The sequence below is a fragment of the Filicampus tigris genome, chromosome 10 (genome assembly GCF_054856515.1).
Source record: "Filicampus tigris isolate MCC_2025a chromosome 10, RoL_Ftig_1.0, whole genome shotgun sequence".
NCBI lineage: Eukaryota > Metazoa > Chordata > Actinopteri > Syngnathiformes > Syngnathidae > Filicampus > Filicampus tigris.
This window is the reverse complement of record NC_141226.1, coordinates 3,627,273-3,647,891: the sequence shown is the minus strand read 5'-3', so window position 1 is coordinate 3,647,891 and position 20,619 is coordinate 3,627,273. Positions and strand designations below refer to the sequence as shown.

The 20,619-nt window shown below is 41.6% G+C and overlaps 1 protein-coding gene across 1 annotated transcript in view; it reads right to left on the bottom strand.

The window, feature by feature from the left end:
- Positions 1-20,619, bottom strand: part of pappa2 (pappalysin 2) — a 105,767-nt gene that overhangs the window by 66,315 nt on the left and 18,833 nt on the right. The window contains exons 5-10 of the mRNA XM_086043446.1: positions 18,199-18,347; positions 9,662-9,801; positions 8,635-8,788; positions 8,261-8,453; positions 3,745-3,878; positions 185-367 (exon numbers count right to left, since the gene is read on the bottom strand). Of these exons, the coding sequence (XP_085899572.1) occupies positions 185-367; positions 3,745-3,878; positions 8,261-8,453; positions 8,635-8,788; positions 9,662-9,801; positions 18,199-18,347 (953 nt within the window). The remainder of the gene's footprint in view (positions 1-184; positions 368-3,744; positions 3,879-8,260; positions 8,454-8,634; positions 8,789-9,661; positions 9,802-18,198; positions 18,348-20,619) is intronic.

The following is a 20,619-nucleotide window of genomic DNA, read 5'->3' as shown; positions in this document are numbered from 1 at the left end:
CAAAGTCATCTAATCATGCCTTTATGGATTTGATCAGGTGCAGTCATTCTAAATAAAAACCAAAGCCTTCTCCAAATATCTCACAAGTTTGAAGCAAAGAATTTCACAAATGTCTATGTGTCCAATGTTTTGTGTATTAATAGACTGTGTCATTGTACTATACAAATTCTAAAGTCAGACTTACTTGTTGAGACATAAGTTATCCAGAGGGTAAGAGTGTGTGGCACAATGGGGTAGCGAAATTTTAGTGTTAGTGTACAGCCCTCCGTTTCAGGACACGGTGATGTCACATTAGTATCATAAAGGCTGAGTTCAGGACTCCACGCTTGGAGACTTGGCTCACATGGCTGCTCAACATCGGGTGGGCCTGGAGTTCAAAAACACAACACAAAATAGGACTATTAATATTTCTTGTGTAACACAGTATTTTGACATGTTATCACAGACAGTCAATTTATCAATTTATTGTTGATCATACCAATTAGACAATGTACAGTTGGTACGGAAAGTATTCCGTAGTATCTCTGAGGTGAAAATGCCACCATGTATGGCATATGGTTATACCAATAAGTCTAGGAGAAGTGCGACATGTGCATTTCATCGATAAGCATGGAATTCTTAAATTTCACTTAAAAGGTATATCTCTAAATGGTATTCAAAGATTTGTCTGCATCGTGTCGTCAGAACCATTAACAATGAAATGAAAGCAAAGCCCATCGAGACAAAATTTGCTGCGAAATATAATGCTAACGTGTCAATCACAATTCACGATACTGAGATAACATACTCTGAATGGTTGATACAAACAGTGAAGTTCGTTCTTGAGAGGCTTTCATGTCTCAATACTGGGATCCCAGCGTAAAACGCACTGAAAACAGTGTTTTCAGAGGCAAAACATAACAAAAGTTGTCAGAAATAGAGGCAACGTAAGATGGCTGCCCTCTAGCTTCAGCCACAAGGTGCCTATTGATATTCCATTCATATATACTGTAAGTCTGTGGGTGTGGTGAGGTGGATGGGTAGTCGCGACTAAACTAAGAATCCAAGGTAGATAAATAGCTTGTGCATGGTCACATGCCAGTAATAGTTGACTGACTCAGTCAACTAAGAACAAGGAAGATGACAAAAGACTACCGTGCTATACAAATAAAGTTGTATTGTATTGTATGATTCTTGCTCAAATCTGTACTGAAATTATAATTGTGGTAAATAAAAACATTGCAATAATGTAAGCATGTTCTCTTTTCCAAAACCCATTTTACAATAACTTGAAAAATAGTTGAATAAACTTGACTTCAGATTTCAAAATTACAGTACATAGCCGTAAAAACATATTTTTAAGCCTAAATGCATTGGATATGTTCCTTCTCTATCACTTTATCTACATGCTGCACAAATTTGTGGTTTTATATTTCATTGCAGAAATTTAAAGAAGTAAAAGTAAAGTAAAAGTAAAGAAGTCTTGATTGAATGCTATGCACCAGAAACAAATCCCAGTAAGAAATGAAAAACAAACTGTTTTAACTTCTCTCGGAGTAGGGAGGGGAAAAAAAGAATTGTGATCACAGCAGTGGAAATATAATAACGAATTGTAGCGTGTTGAACACAAAATAGTGTGGTACTTTAGTGTAGACTAGTTCTAAAATGCTACCTCTTTCTCATCCCACCCATAGCAACATCCCCCAGTAGTACAGAGTAATTGCCACAAGAATGGTTTCAACCTCTTGGCTTGCCCTTTGGCCATGGAAATTAGAACATGCAAATTGCTGGGCTGTTCACACCTGACTAAGGATGTTAGTTCAAAACTAATCCACTTACTTGGCTTACCTTCAGACTCAAAAGGTACGAAAGCCAAATGGCTGGGCTTTAGACTTTCTAGTGTTAAACAGGACAATTCAATAGACTCAAATCTGACTTTAATGTCACAAATTGAGGCGCACCTGAAACTTGAGCTGGGGGGCGCACACCTCACCACCTCTCCCTTTTTTTAAGGAGATGAAAGGTCTGGGCTTTTGTCCCCTAACTCTCTCCGGTTGCCCTCTCTTGTAACTCTCTCCTGTTGCTCTCTGTTTCCTCTCTCGTTGCCGCTACCTCCCTCAACAACCCTCTCGCCCTCTCTCCTCCTGGCGACTCAACCAAGTCTCTCCCTCTCACTCTCTTCCACATCTCCATTTTTTATCTTTTGGCTTCATTTTTGATTGCGCTCCCACGCGTGCAAAGTCCGCCCGGAAACCTCCAGCAGTCGACCTGCAAAAGCTGATGATCTGGGTTCTCAATCTCCATCACCACGCTTGTGACAGATGAGCCGAAATTCAGCTCTGGGGAGAAAAAGCTGAAGCAACACGCTGGCTTTGTCCCTTTGGTTGAAGGCCAGCAAAAGGCTAGCAAAGCCCTGACGGACCCCGACACCGCGCAGCAGCGGGCCCCATGAGAACCCAACCAAGCTTTTGGTCCCGTTCCCAGCTACCTCATTTTTCTTTTTCTTTTTCCATCTGCAAACGAGTGAAGGTCCTTCCACCTGCTCCTCACGTGAGACTCCGCTTGTCAAACGTAAGAAACTGCTTTGCAGCTCGTTCGGGCTTCAGTGGGTGCATACACATTTTGTAGTGAATGTTAGCAAATTTTGTGAATTCCATAAAGCCCGCCACCTTCACTCTAGTCATCCTTACACCTTCTCACACTCACCTATCAGACGTCCCATTTTTCCAATTAATTTTGATATTTGTTTTTTCTTCTTCATTTATTTAGGCTTGCCATATCATAGAATTTTCTTGTATGTTTCACTAGTTGTAATTAATATATATTGTCCATATACAGAAGTCAAGCGTGTATTGTCTGTTTGGGTCAAGGTGTTAACCTCTATTTTATTCAAAGAGCTCACAACATATTTTATTGTAGTGCCTTCACATTTCAAGACTGATTCAATGAGGTTTTTTGTCAAATTCCCCTCTAAATAACCCAAAATGTTGATGCGGTGCCCTAGAGGCGAGCAGCAGTAATGCAGGCATTACTCCCGGTCACTATTAACTACCTACACTCTTATGAGTGACCCCGAATTTTCGCTACAGTTGTTTTATGTGTTTTGGAATAATTCGCTTGTTTCACTGTAATTTAGTAGGAAAAAGTTCTAATCTTAAAGTATTAAACGTTCAATTATAGTTATTTTTTGTATTTAATATTTTTGTATCATTAAGTAGAGCATTAAAATAAAAATATCTCACAATAAATGTTAAAAAAAGCAGTGCATATTTCGTTTTTACATTTGTATGCATAATTGTATTTAAAAAATTATATGTATAATTATTTTAGGGAATAAATTAATTTAAGCAACAAAAAATATGAAGAGCCATTTGGGAGATGAAAAAGGTTTTGCTTCGTCTTTTTAGTGAGCCGAGCCAAAAGAGTCAGTTCTCTAGAAAGAGCCAGAATTCCTATCACTACTAGACGGGTCGCATTGATTCCATAGTTATTCAAATGGTAAAGGAAAATGTATACAAGCTGTATCTGATCCAGATTGAGATAATTGTTTTCCTTGTCTCATGCACCATCCCTTAACAACGTTTTGTGTAAATTGGTATTGTTGTTTTTGCGTAATCATGATGTATCTGTCTTACCTCACAGGTTTATATGTCAAAATGAATGTTATGACAAAATGTACATAATAAAAAACAAAACTAGTGGTGGCCTAAGACTTTTTCATAGCACTGTATATTAAGTAAACCATCATCAAGGTTTTTGACTGACCAATAGCCTCATCGGGTAGCCAGTAGCCAGATGTGTCACATTTGCGAGGTGAAGCCGCCTCATAGGCATATTGGTGGAAAACACCGTCTTTCTCACATTCCCCACAGTTGACAGCAGACACGTGGGAGGAGGAGCTAGGATAAGAGAAAAACATATGATGGCTATTTTTGCTTGTCTCAATAATGTGGCCAATTTCAATCCAACAGTAATGCATGCTATGTTAATCAATACAGTGGTACATCAGAATTCAGACAAAAATTTGGAACGTGGCCAAACCTTTCAAGAAATGTTGGGTTTCAAAGCCACACCAAAACTTTTAGGTGATGTCATTGGCATGCATGATGTCATTTGAGGCTTGATTTGTCCCAATAAAAGATTCCAGCAAGGCAAATGCTGAGTTACAAAAAGGAGCATGGATTGCAATGAGGGAGGAGTGGGATGGAAATCCTAGTAGTGGGGTAGCTGCAGATGTAGTGAGAAGCGCTAGATGGCGAGCTGCTTTTATCATTTTCCCTTTTTTTTTTTTTTTTAAAGGTAGCAGGTTTTATATACAACCTAAACTTATTTTTACACTTAAAAGTGTCAATTACCATTGTTCAAAAATAAGATACATTCACACACAGTTATAAGAAAAAGATTGTGAACCCTTTGGAATTGCCTGGATTTCTGCAAAAAAATATTAATTGTGATCTGTCCGGTCACAGCAACAGACGAACACAGTTGTGTCCACGTTTTAACTGAACACAACATGTAAATGTCAGCATGCTGGGTTGTAAAATTGTGAACTTTTAGATTTAGTATCTGGCTGAGCCTCCTTTGGCAGGTAATAACCTCAGCCAAACATTTTATGTAGTAGCAGATCACACCTGCACAATGTAAAGGAGGAATTTCTCTGTTTCGGTTCAGCAATTCCCTTGGAATGTTTGGTGGGAATGGTTTTCCTGAAGTCATGCTACAGCCTATCAATCTCTTTGATGTTTGGCCATTTCAGAAGGCGTATTTTCTTCTGTTGAAGCCATTCAGTTGTTGATGTACTTTTGTTCTTTCGGTCATTAGCCAGGTTTACATGGAGACTTTATTGTCATTCGGATTGAAATCATTCCAAATGAAGACCTCTGGTCACCTGGACATGATGTATTTTGATCGGCCGTTTACTTGCTGCACCCTGTTAATGAGATCAGCCGTGCTCCAACCATGTGACCCGCGGGGATCGATGTAAACATCACGTGATCCATCAAGATGGAGTTCATTCATCTATCTATTTAGCACAGTATTTGCGATTGTTTTATCACTTTATTAAAGCAGTAGCTTGATTTTAAAAAAGTTAGCAGCACTTTAAAACAAGTTCTCGCGTCGCAGACGAGCTCTGGTAAGACACTGCCATTTTAAAGTGCGTATACAACGACCCCGCTACGCATTAACTTCAAGACAGAGCATGCACAGACCGGACGCAGCCTGGCTATTCCGATGGAATTCCGATGACGCTCGTTCGGATTGGCAAAAGGAATATACCACCCCTTTTTATTCCGATTGGGTTTGTTTATATTAAGCATTTTCATTCTGATTGGTCATTTGGATCCTTTCTAATCAGAATACATGGCTCCATATAAACCCAGCTGTGGTTGTGTTCTCTTCAACTTTAATTGGCAGACAGATAGTCTTAACCCTAACCCTGCAAAATGTATTAGCAGACTTGGACATTCATTTTACATTACAGTCATTGTTAGCAATGCGTCCAGGCTCTGGGTTAGCAATCCCAAAAGGATGTTGGATCCAAAAGGATGATGATGATTCACAGTTGGGATGAGGTTTTGATGGTGGTATACTATGCCTTTTTTCTCCACTCATAGTGTTGTGCATAATGTTCCAAACAATTCAACTTTGGTTTCCTCTGTCCACACAATACAGTAGTTTGCCAGTAGCAATGTGGAAGAGCCAGGTGCTCTAAACTTCAAACGGGTAGTACTGTTTTAGGGACTGTAGCGGCTTTCTCCAAAATCCATTCTTGTTTAATGCTTTACTCATCATCAGTTTTTCAACTGAAATGTTTGCATATGCCAGACATTTCTGTCTGGTCTTTAGCCGGCACACTAGGATTTGTCTTCACTTCATTGAGCATTCTGCGCTGTGCTCTTGCAGTCATCTTTACAGGAAAACCACTCCTATGGAACGCCTCAAAAGTCCTACATTTTCTCCATTCTAGGACAATCTGTCGCACCATGGACTGATAAAAAGCGAGGATTTTAGAGATACTTTGATGACCCTTTGCAGCTTCATTGCTGAAAGTTAACAATTCTTAATTGTAAGTATTATGCAGTGCAGGGAATTCTCTGTGTGATGGACTGTTCCGCCTATTTGCCTATGATGGACGCCCATTTTGTAGGCATAAGCGTCAAACTTAAAAAAAATAGTCGGACTAAGCATAGTCGGAAGCTCTTTTTTTTCCGCTCCATGTAAACATCTATTTTCGCACCCTCTCCCCCCGTATATGATATCGATGCAAAGCTCCGCTTCTCTGCTTTCAGAATCAGTTAGAATTACATTGTTAGCACAAATGGTTCATGAGTTACAATGACATGAAAAACATGTCATCTTCACCACTTTCCACTATGATGCACGCCTTCCCCCGCCCCACAAATAAGAAAATGTCAGCTACCGTAATGTATGTGGTATCGACAGTAAGCTCCACTTCTCTGTTCTCTGTCACTAATAGAAGCCCATTTACAATGGTAGTCGGACTACTATTTGGTCCGGCCGGACAAAATGGCAGATAAACGGACGGAGGAATTGTACCCACACTGTAGGTGGAAGGCGATAAAACAGACCACACATTTTTTTGTAAAAGCTCTGGTATAATGAGAGATATTTTTTTTAACTTAGCTCTTACATTGGTCATTTGACTATGGATTCCCCTAAGTTTTCCATCCTGCACTGTGAACCTTTACATCGTGTCTCCATTAAAAACATGAAAACATATTATCGGGTACGTTCTCTAGCAAACCGTATTTGCCTCTTGTCATGACTAAATAAATCTTATATCACATTTTATGACCAGTTTATGCAAAAATGAAGGTAATTCCAAGGGGTTTACTTACTTTTTTTGTAACTGTAATAGTAAATAGTGTTGTGATTGGTTGTTAGTTGATGTATCTGTTGCTATGCAGTTGCTATGGTCCTTTTATGCTTTTTTTCCTTTATTATGTCATATAGGCCTGATGTCTTACAGTTTATAAGCTTGAGTTAGTGACACGTTGTCACTGACTTTGGTTTTCCCGATCCCTTCCCCAGTCATTATTCAAGCCCTTGTCAGTTTTTGTCACGTTTTTCTGATGATCAGATCCCCGTGAGTTACTCAATCAGCTCCCTCTAACACTTTGTTTCTTATCCAGGTGTTCCTCGCCTCATCACATTGTATTTGGTTCCTTGCTTTCCTTCAGTCTTTGTTGGTTCATTGTCTTTGTTGCATTTATTTGCTGTCTTAGTCAAGTCAAGCAGGTTACGTCCACCTGCGCTCGTTTACCCGATCACTTGTGTTACCCAGTCAGCTCCCTCTATACGCTTTGTGTCTTGTCCAGGTGTTGCTCGTGGTCTCGTCTGTTTGTATTTAGTGTATTGTTTTCTTTGTCTTTGTTGATTCATTGTCTTTGACGTGTCGAACTGCTGTTTGTTTGCTGTCTTAATCCAAGTCGAGATTGTTTTCTAGTGTTTGTTTAGTCACTATGATTCTTGTTGTTTTGTACTTATGTTTATTTAGTGTTTTTGATTTTTGACCTTGTTTGTCTTTTGTTATCTTAGATTCTGGGCACCAGGTGGTGCCCTTAGGGTAGCCGGTACTGTTGGGACCGGTTGTTCCTTGATGTATTACTTGCTATGCAGTTGCTATGGTCCTTTTATGCTTTGTCCTTTATTATGTCATATAGTCCTGATGTCTTAACAGTTTATAAGCTTGAGTTACTCAATGACACATCAGTACGTCAAGCTTTCTTCGAGTGAGGATGCAAGCTTTCTTCTAGTCAGAATTCCTCCAGTCCTGCTCTCTGCAGTTACTTTGTATTTTAGTTAATAAAGACTTACTTTTCAAGTTCCGTGTTACATCTGCTATTGGGTCCAAATCCAGCTCCTCACGTGACAAATTGTGTTGTTTACAATTTTTAATATTACAGTACTTCTTATACTTGAATAACAGTTGAAAATATTGCATATAAAGTTCCAATATTTACTAAGGTTTTATGATGATAGTTTGATGAATTAACTCAAATTAAATTTTGTTAATGGCAAAATTAGTTTAGGAATTAAAAAAAAAAACGAGACATCTTGACATGTTTATTAGCCATCAGTCACTACTGGTGTATTATATTAATACTTTACCAGCACATAATGTTGGTGTAATGATATATCCACATTAATAATATGTTTAAATTCAAGAGGTAATTTTAAATTGAAAGTGTAATCAGGGATTAGGGTAACACAAACAAAAAAAACATCAAAAAATATCATACAGAACCCAGTTCAATACCTTTCATAGAGTGGTCCTGTTAATGGTGCAACCCAATAAATAGAGACAGAATCTGGACTCTGGTCGGTCACCATTGCTGGCACTGGGATGGTAACAGGTAGGCGTTCCAGCAACCAGTTCTGATAGACCAAGTCAAGATAACAATGCATCCTGGCTACTTGGTTGGGAGTAAAATGATTGGTGCAGTTGTCATCTATTAAAGGGAAAACAGAGAGAGCACAAGTAGCATTGTGAATTATGATCAAATTTCATCCCCCATCAACTTCGACCAGCAGTTTGTAAGTATGCTAAACATTCAGAGGCAGGTGGCGAGATTGATTAAAAAAAGAAAAAAAATGTTTATCACTCCCAATTATTTTTACAAATGTACTCACCTGTGTAACTCATGTAATTGCTAAAAGGGGTGTCCTGATACATGGTGATGCCACATGTATCATTAACAGCTCCGGGATCATGGCAGGCTTTGGATTTGGGCGTTGGTGCAGTGTCAGCACACAAATCTCCAGTTTCCATGGATGGGGTGGTTTCCTACATACACACAGGACAAAACAAACACAAGAAATGAACATCTCTATCCAGCTGGGTATGTCAACATCACACACACAGCAGATGAGCCAATTCATTTCATCTTATTTTTCAATTTTGAAAAAAAGCCGGTATTTCCTAGGGCCCAACCAATATGGATTTTTTTTCAGCCCGATGCCTATTTTTGAAAAAAATATCAATTACAGATTAATCAGACGATTAGTTTTAATAATATATGATGCATAAAATAATTTTCCCCCCAATGCATTTCATTCATCCTTTCGACACCGTCGATCGTAAAATACTATTAGAACACCTTGAAGTGTGTGTTTTCATGTCACATAGTAATGTTTTCATGTTTTTTTAAAAGACACCGTGACTTGAAGTTGTGTGTAAAACTGTGACATCCAGGTCAATTATGTTCACAAGTTGCATTGCTCACCCAAGCAATGCTTGTAAAAATTAAGCTTTGCATTATGTTGATGGTAAGGTCTAAAGTAAGACCTTACCAATTAAATTCACCATACATAAATAAGGGTGCCAGGTTATAGTATTGATTTAGGTGTAGTAAATAACAAGGCCGGTGTTACTTGTATACATCTGCTGTAAATGGTTACAGTACATAAAAGTAAATCCATTCGGCAAATATAGGCCATACGGCTGATAGATTTTGGCCACGATTTGAAGAGGCCATAATGAAGAGGCCATAATCGGCCTATTAATCGCTTGGGCCCTAGTATTTTCCACATGAAATCACAATTTGCTGAAGGCATCTTGGCTATACTCAAGGATATTTTTTTCCTATAAAAATAAAATACAGATCCATTTAACGTACTGTAAATAAAGTCTCATTAAAAGTGCACGTAGCAGTTTTACCTGACATGGGTCATCACAGGAGTCCCGTTCACTCACTCCCTTGAAGACATGGTACAGTCCAAATATGTGGCCCATTTCATGGATCATAGTGTTGTGGTGTCCACTTGTACCAAAGTAGGATGGGTTCAGCACCATTCCACCTGAGGAACAGAGCTAAATATTCTTAGTAAGCTTTAAAGAGAAGTTAACCCCCCCCACCCCCCAAAAAAAATGATATGCTCTATGCACCTTCACTAATCTAAACATGGCATTCAAACATATTGTGTTTGTGGCATATGAGTTAAGCAGCAATATTCACACGTTTTTAGTCATCTCAGGGGGCGGCCATTTTGTCACTTCTGTCAAGTCAAAATGAAATCACAGTTGCTCAGGGCTCAGGTAACAATCAATCACAGCTCACCTGTTTTCTGAAGCTGAGTCGTGATTGGTCCTTATCTGAGCCCTGAGCAACTGTGATGTCATTTTCAGTCAGCAGAAGTGACAAAATGGCCGCCAGAATCAGAATGCCATGTTTCTACTAGTGGCCCTGCATAGAACATATTCTTGTAAAGAAATTTTTGGGGTTGACTTTAAGTATGACAGTGTTATGAGCCACATCTAAGTGAAATACACTGACCATTGAAAGATCAGTGTCTGACTATATTCTTAAGTCCCTTTATCTCTACCAGAGGGATGTATGCTATGGTTTCCCTCATTAGGACTTCCCAAATGGTTTACATTGGCAAATGTCTGAGATGCTCATTTGTTTTAACCCAAGTTACAGCATGTTTCAACCAGAGCTGGGCACTTGACCCTAATTTGCCGGTCCGTACTCCGTCATTCATTCGTGACCTTGGTACCCTTCCAGCCTCGTCCCTCCATCCTTATTCATAAAAATGATTGCCCCCCAATCCCATCCGTCCTCGTCTATTTAAATCGCTTTTGTCCTTGCATTCCGGCGGTCCGCCCGCACTCTGTGCACTCATAAACATTACTTAAAGATCATTAGCTGGCTAATTTCCTGTGCACATCCACTTACCGGCTGGGAGTATTGTGAGTGGATTGAATCGTTTACAATTTTTTAACCAAGATAGCATTTAGCTGCAACACAAGCCTGTTGTGATGTGATGAAGATGATGATGATGATGCAGACTGGATCAAGAGATAATTTAAGATTGAGTAATAACGCAATACTATTGTGTTTTATTGCAAAACTTTTGCGATTTAACTTAAGACATTTTCATTTTTTATAAAATAATTATTGCAAAATAACGCAGGGTTATTTTAAGAGCAAACAAAGCCTTCCACTTCCGGGTCTTTTAAATGTATACGCTGGTAGAGATTTTTACGGTCTAAAGATGTCCCACACAAGAACATATTTCGCAACCAAAGGTATGCAGTACTAAATGTGAACAGTTAGTTAACAAAACTATCCGGGATTACACACACACGACGGGCTGGGCATGTTTCTGTCCATCAGTGAAATGGCTTACTCCTGTGGCATTATCCATGGTATAACATGTGTTGAACCACTAGAGGGCAGAATATGCATGTGCAATGTGACTACTGGTAAGCACATGAAAAGCGTTGTGCACGCAATTAATGAAGGCGGCTCCGCAGGAGAGAACATGCAGTGACTGAATATTTATTTGCATTAGCTTTAGCAAAACTAAAGCTAACCATGTCACATGCATGAGGGATGATTAGTGGGCCAGACTAAAATCCACCTCCGCCCTTGCTTAGTCTGACCCTTTTTTAAAACTTGTGGCCCCACCGTCCTCCGTCCCACAAATGGGAGTCCGTCCAGCACGTAGGGACGGACCGTTCCGGCCCCGGGACGGACTGTCCACCTCTGTTTTATCATTTTCTTTCAAAATTACATAACACTTTCAGCACAATCACTTCCAATTCCATCAATTCAGTACAATATGATGACTAGGAACTAATAATAATTAGCTATTAGGTAATCATAAATCCATAAAACACATTCATTGCACATTACAGACAAAGAGCATGAAGTCAAATAAAGTGCATTTATTGAATGAGTTAACATTTCAAAATATTGGGAAAAGTTGGGAAGTAGTAGAAAGCCTAAGCATAATGCTACGTTCACACCAAACGCAGATGAAGCGTTCCGCTAGGCTTCATTCGCTCGCGTTTGACCGCAGGAAATTTGAAACCTGAATGCTGCAGCCGCTCATTTGTGCACAGCGGAGAGGGGAGGGGCTTCGCTTGGTAGTAGACGACGACAGCATTTTTGAACATCGCAATCAAGTGGCTGACACACTATGCTAATGCTAACAATATTGCTGTCTTGAAAAAGTTCAATAACTGTAAAAAATAATAAGCCGCTGAGTGAACAGGACGCTGTGTGGCTGTGTGTGACGTAGTATGCCCGATGTTGATTGGCTGCCGCGAGGCGAAATCGCATAAATGTTTATTTGTTTTATACGTGATGAATGGGGCGAATGGGCGGATTTTCGGTGCGTGGCTCTGCGTCCCACCGATCCACACACATCATTCGCGCCGCCCCGCATGCAACCACGCCTCCAAAGCCACAGTTGAACTTCACTTGAACTTCAGACTCTTGAACTTGAACTTCCAAACAAAAAAGTGAGTATTAATTTTAACAAATAAATAATTAACACAGGTGGCACGGTGATCGACTGGTTACCACATCCGCCTCACAGTTCCGAGGTCATGGGTTCGATCCCGGCTCCGGCCTCCCTGTGTGGAGTTTGCATGTTCTCCCCGTGCCTGCGTGGGTTTTCTCCGGGTACTCCGGTTTCCTCCCACGTTCCAAAAACATGCATGGTAAGTTGATTGGACTCTCTAAATTGCCCCTAGCTGTGATTGTGAGTGCGGATGTTTGTCTGTGCGTGCCCTGTAATTGGCTGGCAACCAATTCTGGGTGTCCCCCGCCTACTGCCCGAAGACAGCTGGGATAGGCTCCAGCACGCCCCGTAACCCTTGTGAGGAGAAGCGGTATAGATAATGGATGGATGGAAGGATGAATTAAACAAAATGACATTTTATTTTGTCAAATGAACTAGACTTTTGGTGACCAGAATCTTGCTCGGGATTGTGTGCAAATGGCAAAAAATAAGTGCATTTTGGATACAGGAAGAGGAAACCGAGTTGTGCTCAATATGGGAGGAAATTTGAATTCAAGCCTGTGGTTAAGTTTATGAAAAAAAAAAATCTACACATTTTTATATCATTTTTATTTTCATATTATATTATATATATCATATTCACATTTGTCATAGAGCCTGTATATAGTCAACTCTTCTAACAACTGTTGAAGTGACGCATGCACTTTTTTCATTTATTAATTAGGGTTCATTCGGAAATTCAATCTGATGCCCGAACACTACTCTGACAGTGTGAGTGGGCCGAGAGGCAGAGCGGGCTCCCTTTCTTTCAATCTAAGAACGTTTGTTGTCAAATATTTTCAAATGACCTGTCATGCCACAACCCTTGCATGTTGCTTGTCTATCCTCTACCTTGTCCTGCCTGGCACTTTGATGCTTCCTGTCCCCAGTCAGAGCGGCAAGAGTGCGATCTGGGCAGCCCCAGAATATGACACACTGAATAATTGAATGGAATTCCAACAACACTGTCAATTTTCAATTTCTGAATGGACAGAGAGAGCTTGGACTGCATTTCCGAACACACCCTTTAATATCAGTTCGTTATGAGTTAGTCAATATCCAACTGATAATCGCGGATAGTACGAAGAAGATATTACAACTACTGTACAATCTCATTCATAAATTTTCTGTCATTTATTGTCAATCCATCCATCCATCCATCCATTTTCTACCGCTTACCCGGAGTCGGGTTGCGGGGACAGCAGCTTTAACAGGGAAGCCCAGACTTTCCAACTCCCAACTCTTCCTGGGCCAATGGGTCCTGGGTCGTCCCCGGGGCCCTCCTGCGGGGAGGCGTCAAGGTGGCATCCTAACCAGGTGCCCAAGCCACCTCATCTGGCTCCTCTCAATGTGGAGGAGCAGCTGCTCAACTCTGAGTCCCTCCTGGATGACCAGACTTCTCACCCTATCTCTAAGGGAGAGTCCGGACACCCTGCAGAAGAAACACATTTCGGCCACTTGTATCCGGGATCTTCTTCTTTCGGTCACGACCCGCAGCTTGTGATCATAGGGGAAGGAACGTAGATCGACCGGTAAATGGAGGGCTTTGCCTTCTGTCTCAACTCCTTTTTTACCACGACAGACGGATACAAAGTCCGCAATTACTGCAGACACTGCACCGGCCCGCCTGGCGACCTCTCGTTCCATCCTGCTCTCACTCGTGAACAAGATCCGAAGAACAAGATTTCAACTCCTCCACTTCTTCCGCTTCACTCTTTTCCGACTGAGGACGATGGTCTCAGATTTGGAGGTGCTGATTTTCATCCTCCAAATCTGAGACCATTGTCAATCCATGTCAAAGAAATTCTACAATTCTGTAAGATGCTGGATTTTGCAAATGGTTTCCATGTATCTTTTTACCTTTCCAAAGGCAAAAACAATACTTCAGTGTTCCTTGGCATAGATTCTACAAAGATTTTAAGAAGTTAGTGCAATGTGGGGCACAAAAAAGAGGAAAGGCAATAAACAAATTAAGAACAGCTGTATAGTGGGAATGGATGGCAACTGTATGGCGCCCACACTGGTGTTTCTGTGTTTTGTTGTTGGGTTGGTTTGCCTTTTCCAGCGGAAAATGGTCTAATGATTGGGAGAGGAAAGTGGCAATATGCCAGGAAATCTTTACCATCTTGTTCTCTCCATCTCATTTGGACAATAACAAAGCGAACACCATAATACAAAAGTAGAAGATGCCAAATGCAGAATCTGAAGGGACAAATGAGAGAGCAAGAACCACGCACATTTCACTATCAACATTTAAACATTATCAAAGACAGTATCTTTCCAAATTCTTTTCTGCAAATCAAAAGGCGTCCATTTATCCATCCTTTAAATCTTAAATCAACCAAAGAAGTGTGATCATTACAGCTACCAGGCAGTAAATGGTTTTGGTAGAATCTCAAAGTCTGTGCATTAGCAGGATGACATTAATAACTACTTCATCTAGTTATGCATAACTTTGTGAAGGTGTGAGGCATGAGCCAAGGAAGATGACGTTAAATGCTATTCAGCGTTAGACAAGATAAGATAAGATAAGATAAGAATGCCTTTATTGATCCCACAGTGGGGAAATTTTCATTGTTACAGTAGCAAAGATATAGGTCACACAGGGGCGGCGGCATAATGTGGCCATTAATGTATAACATTGACGGCAAACATTTAGAATCAAACCTATGTAGATATACGCAGTAACATGTGTATATACACATGTGTATACACACCAACCTACATCTACATAAAAAATATGAGGAACACTCATTTCGGCCTGCACATAGTACAGAGGAAAAAATACTCTAAGTGACAGTGCTGCAGTGCTGTAGTGAAATGTAAGGAACAGCATTGGATAAAAATAAAACTAGACTAACAGTAGTGGGGAATGTTGAGTATTGCACGGTATTACAGTAGTGGGGAATATTGGGTATTGCACGATATGAGCTCAGGTGCAGGACTGCACAATTGCACTAATGACTGCCAGTTTGTAGAGACTACACAATGTTCTTGTTAAAGAGTCTGACAGCAGCAGGCAAGAAGGAACGGCGGAATCTCTCCTTTGCACAGCGAGGGTGTAACAGTCTGTCACTGAAGGTGCTGTGGAGTGCTGTTAGGGTGCCCTGGAGGGGGTGGTCCGGGTTGCCCAGCATTGATGACAGCTTGGCCAACATCCTCCTGTCCCCCACCGAGTCCACAGAGTCCAGGGAGCAGCCCAGGACAGAGCCGGCCCTCTTGACCAGTTTGTCCAGCCGCTTCTTGTCCCGGGCCGAGACGCCGCCTGCCCAGGTGACCACTCCCTGGAAGATGACCGATGCAACCACCGAGTCATAAAAGTTCCTGAGGAGTGTCCCCTGAACCCCAAAAGACCTCAGTCTCCTGAGTAGGAAGAGTCTGCTCTGACTCTTCCTATAGAGGGCGTCTGTGTTGTCGCACCAGTCCAGTTTATTGTTCAGATGAACACCCAGGTACTTGTAAGTTGAGACTCTCTCAACATCTGTTCCCCGGATATTCACTGGTGCAGGCGAAGAGTGCTGGCGCCTACCGAAATCCACCACCATTTCTTTGGATTTCCCCGCATTGATCAGGAGGCGGTTCTGCTGGCACCAGTCCACAAAACCCTGAGTAAGTTCTCTGTACTCCCGATCATCTCCGCCTGTGATGAGGCCGACAATCGCAGAGTCGTCAGAGAACTTCTGCAGGTGACAGGTAGGGGTGTTGTAGTTGAAGTCCGAGGTGTAGAGGGTGAACAGGAAGGGAGCCAAGACAGTTCCCTGTGGGGCCCCCGTGCTGCAGAGGAGCACGTCAGACACACAGTCCTGTGTCCTCACATACTGTGGCCGGTTTGTGAGGTAGTCCTGGATCCATGTGGTGAGGTGGTGCGCCACCCCCGCCCGCTCCAGCTTGTCTCCCAGTAGGGTGGGCTGGATGGTGTTGAAAGCACTGGAGAAATCAAAGAACATGATCCTCACAGTGCTCCCCGCCTTCTCCAGGTGGGAGAGTGAAGTGTGGAGGAGGTAGATGATGGCATCATCCACACTGATGCCAGGCTGGTATGCGAACTGGAGTGGGTCCATTGAGGAGCTCACCAGGGGGCGCAGGTGGACAAGGACCAGTCTCTCCAGGGTCTTCATCAGGTGAGACGTCAGCGCCACTGGTCTGAAGCTGTTGAGCTCCTTCGGGTGGGGGGTCTTTGGCACCGGGACCAGGCAGGATGTTTTCCATAGCTGGGGGACCCTGCCCAGCTTCAGGCTCAGGTTGAACATGTGCTGGACAATTCCACACAGCTGGTCTGCGCAGGATTTGAGGAGCTGGGGGCTGATGCCATCTGGACCCGCTGCCTTCCTCGCCTTCATCTTCTTCAGCTGGTTCCTCACCTGAGATGTTGTGAAGGCCAAGGCTGGACAGGAAGGAGTGGTGGCTATCTGGTGTAGCTGGGAGCTGGAGACTGTGGAGAAAAGAGGGGAGGGGGTGACACGCCCAGCAGGAGGAGTAGGTGGAGACTGCAGCAGGAGAGACTGAGTGGAGGCAGGCATCTGATCGAACCTATTGAAAAAGAGATTCAGCTCATTTGCCCACTGCAGGTCCCCCCCAGTCCGGGTCTTGGGTTGTCCGTGGCCTGAGATGGTCTTCAGGCCCCTCCAGACTCCCCTGGCGTTATTCTGCAGCAGCTGCTCCTCCATCCTCTTCCTGTAGGACCTTTTCCCCTCTCTGATCCTCCTCCTCAGCTGGCGCTGCACAGTCCTCCGCTCCTCTATGTTGCCTGACGCAAAAGCCCTCCTCTTCTCCTTCAGGAGAGCTTTTATGTCTGGTGTGATCCAGGGTTTGTTGTTGGAGAAACACCTTACTGTCCTGGTGGGTATGGTGTTCTCCATGCAGAAATTTATATAGTCTGTAACAGTGTCCGTTAGACTACTAATGTCTTCCCCGTGAGCATCGCTGAATACTTCCCACACAGTTGTGCTGAAGCAGTCCTTTAAGGCCTCCTCGGCCTCTCCAGACCATCTCTGAACCGTGCGGGTCACAGCTGGCTGCCTGCGGACCAGAGGTTTGTACACAGACTGGAGAGCCACCAGGTTGTGATCAGCTTTGCCCAGCGGGGGGAGGGGCAGTGATGTGTATGCCTCCTTGGTGTTGGCATAGAAAAGGTCCAGTGTTTTATTGTCTCTGGTGTGGCAGGTGACATACTGTGTGAATGAAGGCAGAGAGGAGGAAGGGGAGGCATGATTGAAGTCACCAGAGATGAGTACCAGGGCATTTGGGTGCTGTGTTTGTAGCCTGCTCACTGCTGCAGTCAAGACATCACAGGCTGTGTCGCTGCTGGCAGCTGGTGGGACGTAGACGGTCACCGCGATCACGTGACTAAACTCTCGCGGGATGTAGAATGGCCTCATGCCAACAGCTAGCAGCTCAATATCCCTGCTGCAAAGCTGCTCCTTAATCGTGACAATGACGAACATGTTTTCTTCTTCCCACATAACTATGATATTTTCTGCTATATAACTAGCAAAAATGTTGACAAATACACAAATATATACAGTATATTACTTTTCAGACTACTGTTGACGCTTAAGCAATATATATATATATATATATATATATATATATTAGGGGTGTAACGGTACACATGGGTGTATTAACACGTTTCGGTATGGCATGTTCGGTTCAGTCCACTTGCGTTCGGTTATCCTTTCGGCTTTTCCCCTCAGATAAACTGTATATACAATATATATATATACAGTATATATATACAGTATATATACACAGTATATATATATATATATATATATACAGTATACATATATACACAGTACACATATGACTAATATGTATACTGTGTATATACAAATTAAAATTAATTAAAATTAAAATTAAAAAACTACATTATTTGGTGGAAGTAATGTAATTTAATTTAATTACCTTGATGTGTAAGTGCTTCCTTTGCCCATGGCCAAGTTGCAGCTCCTGCCAACTCTTCTCTTACAGAGTTGCTGGCAAAGAAAACATTAAGTGTATCGGTGCCACTCAGGTGAAGCTCCTCTTTAAGCTCTTTCACGCTCATATAGGCCCTGTGGAAGTGCAAAAGGTGAAAGAAAATCTTACTTATTGATTAGAATCATTCAAACAAATAAGAATTTAACAGACAAATACTAAATGTATCAACTGAGGATTCTATGATAAATCAAAGAGGCTCCCTGAACATTTGTCCCCTATTTCTATACCACCTACTGTATCTTGCGCTACATCATGGAGCCATCCATCCATCCATTATCTGTACCGCTTCTCCTCACAAGGGTCGCGGGGCGTGCTGGAGCCTATCCCAGCTGTCTTTGGGCAGTAGGCGGGTGACACCCTGAACTGGTTGCCAGCCAATCGCAGGGCACACAGAGACAAACATCTACATCATGGAGCCTTTTCCAGCAAAACATTGGGTACCCTGGACTGATCATCAGTCACAGAGCTGTTACATAGAGAAAGAGAATGATTCACACTCAAAGAGAATTCACTGGACATATTACCAAAAAGTCATGGTTGAGGGGGCCCAGTATTATCCATGTTACCGTAGAAATTTGGAGGTTTTATTTCCTGTAAAATTACAACTTTATTATAATTCTTGAGTTTTTACTTCACTAATTTACTGACATTACTCCCATGAATTACTTACATATATATTTTACATTAAATTAGACATTTTTATTCTGTTTAGTCTACAAACATATATATTTTTTCATTTTGTGGTGCTTTGTAAATGGGTTGTCACTTGTATAGCGCTTTTCTCCCTTAGGTACTCAAAGTCCTTCAACACTGTTTTCTCATTCACCTACTGGTGACACAGCATCAGGGGCAACTGGCAATTGAGTATCTTGCTCAAGGACACTTCAACATGGTCACAACGGCCAGGGATCAAATTCCCAACCCACCACTTTATCATTGAACCATGCTGCCCCGTAATTTTTCTCTTGGCATACATTTTTGGAGGGTATCTCTTGTAGTATTCTGTCTTGGACGACGATTTATTTGATCGTAATACAGTATTTGGACTTTATTCCTCACAAACGTTTTTGTCGTAATATTACAAATTTATCATCTACAAATAGATCTTTAGTTAGTTTTAGTATATATATCAATCAGAATCAATCAGAATGCCGTGTTTCAACTAGTGGACCTGCTGGGAACATATTCTTGAAAAAAATATGTTTTGGTTGACTTCCGCTTTAAGCCTATTACATTACTGTATTTTTAATGTTGGTCCTAGTATTTTTTGAGGCGATAATTGGTGTAAAAGGTTTGAGAACTACTGCCTCAGGGGGACTTTATGATTGTAAAAACATGCACAACTGTACCTGTATTTGATTGTTACGTATTACTTAGCATATATTATACTAACAACGATTTTATTTGAAAACACAAGTCATTGAAAATAGTGCAAGCCAGGATTTTAGCATAGAACCAATGTATCCAATTTATGTCTAAATAAGTGATACTTGTAAAACTGTTTAAAGTGAGGAAAAGCTTCATTGTTTTTGTTCAAAATTAAAAGAATGAATCCACTTAGCAAGAAACATGAAGTCAATGCTGTACAGCATTTGCTTTTGTGAGCTGCATAAAATTATGTGGTGGGCCGGATTTGAGCCCTGGGAATTGAGTTTTACACCCGTGATATAAGGGGTTGGTGCCAGCATGGTGGAGCCTAAATATCTGAATAGTCCCAAGGCCATAGAAAATAAGCAAAAGGTTGAGGGGGGAACAAATCATGCAAGATTAGCTGTGTGAGACCACAGACTATAAATATGACAATTTCTGGATGTAATGTATGCCTTCATGGTATCACATACTTTCACCCAATAATAAAGATCCTATAGTGACACACTAGATAATGCACAAACATAGATTTTTAATAGGCTCATCCATCAAGCAATTTTCTTCACCAATTATTCTGTTCAGGGTTCCAGATACAGTAACTGTAGGCAAAGGTGGCCTGGCTTGGCCGCCAGTCATTAGAAGGAGACAGCCATTCATACTCACACTTGAGTGGGAATTGAAACAACACTGCCTCCGCTGACAGTAAAAGTCAGACAAGTGAAGAGCATTCTTTTTCCAAAGACATTCACTTCGGACACTCAATTAGGCCACATTTTAATTATTGAGCTTTATAAGTCCCCAGTATATTGAACTGTTCATGTTTTTGGTGAAAGGGAAGGATTTTCTAAAGAGAAATAATGACTCAATAATAACTGCTCGATTTTTCACAGTGGAGTACAAAGTATGACTAACAGACACTGTTACTGACCACTGTAATCCAGTAATGGTTTTTCATTTGTAAATATTATTTCCAGCCAT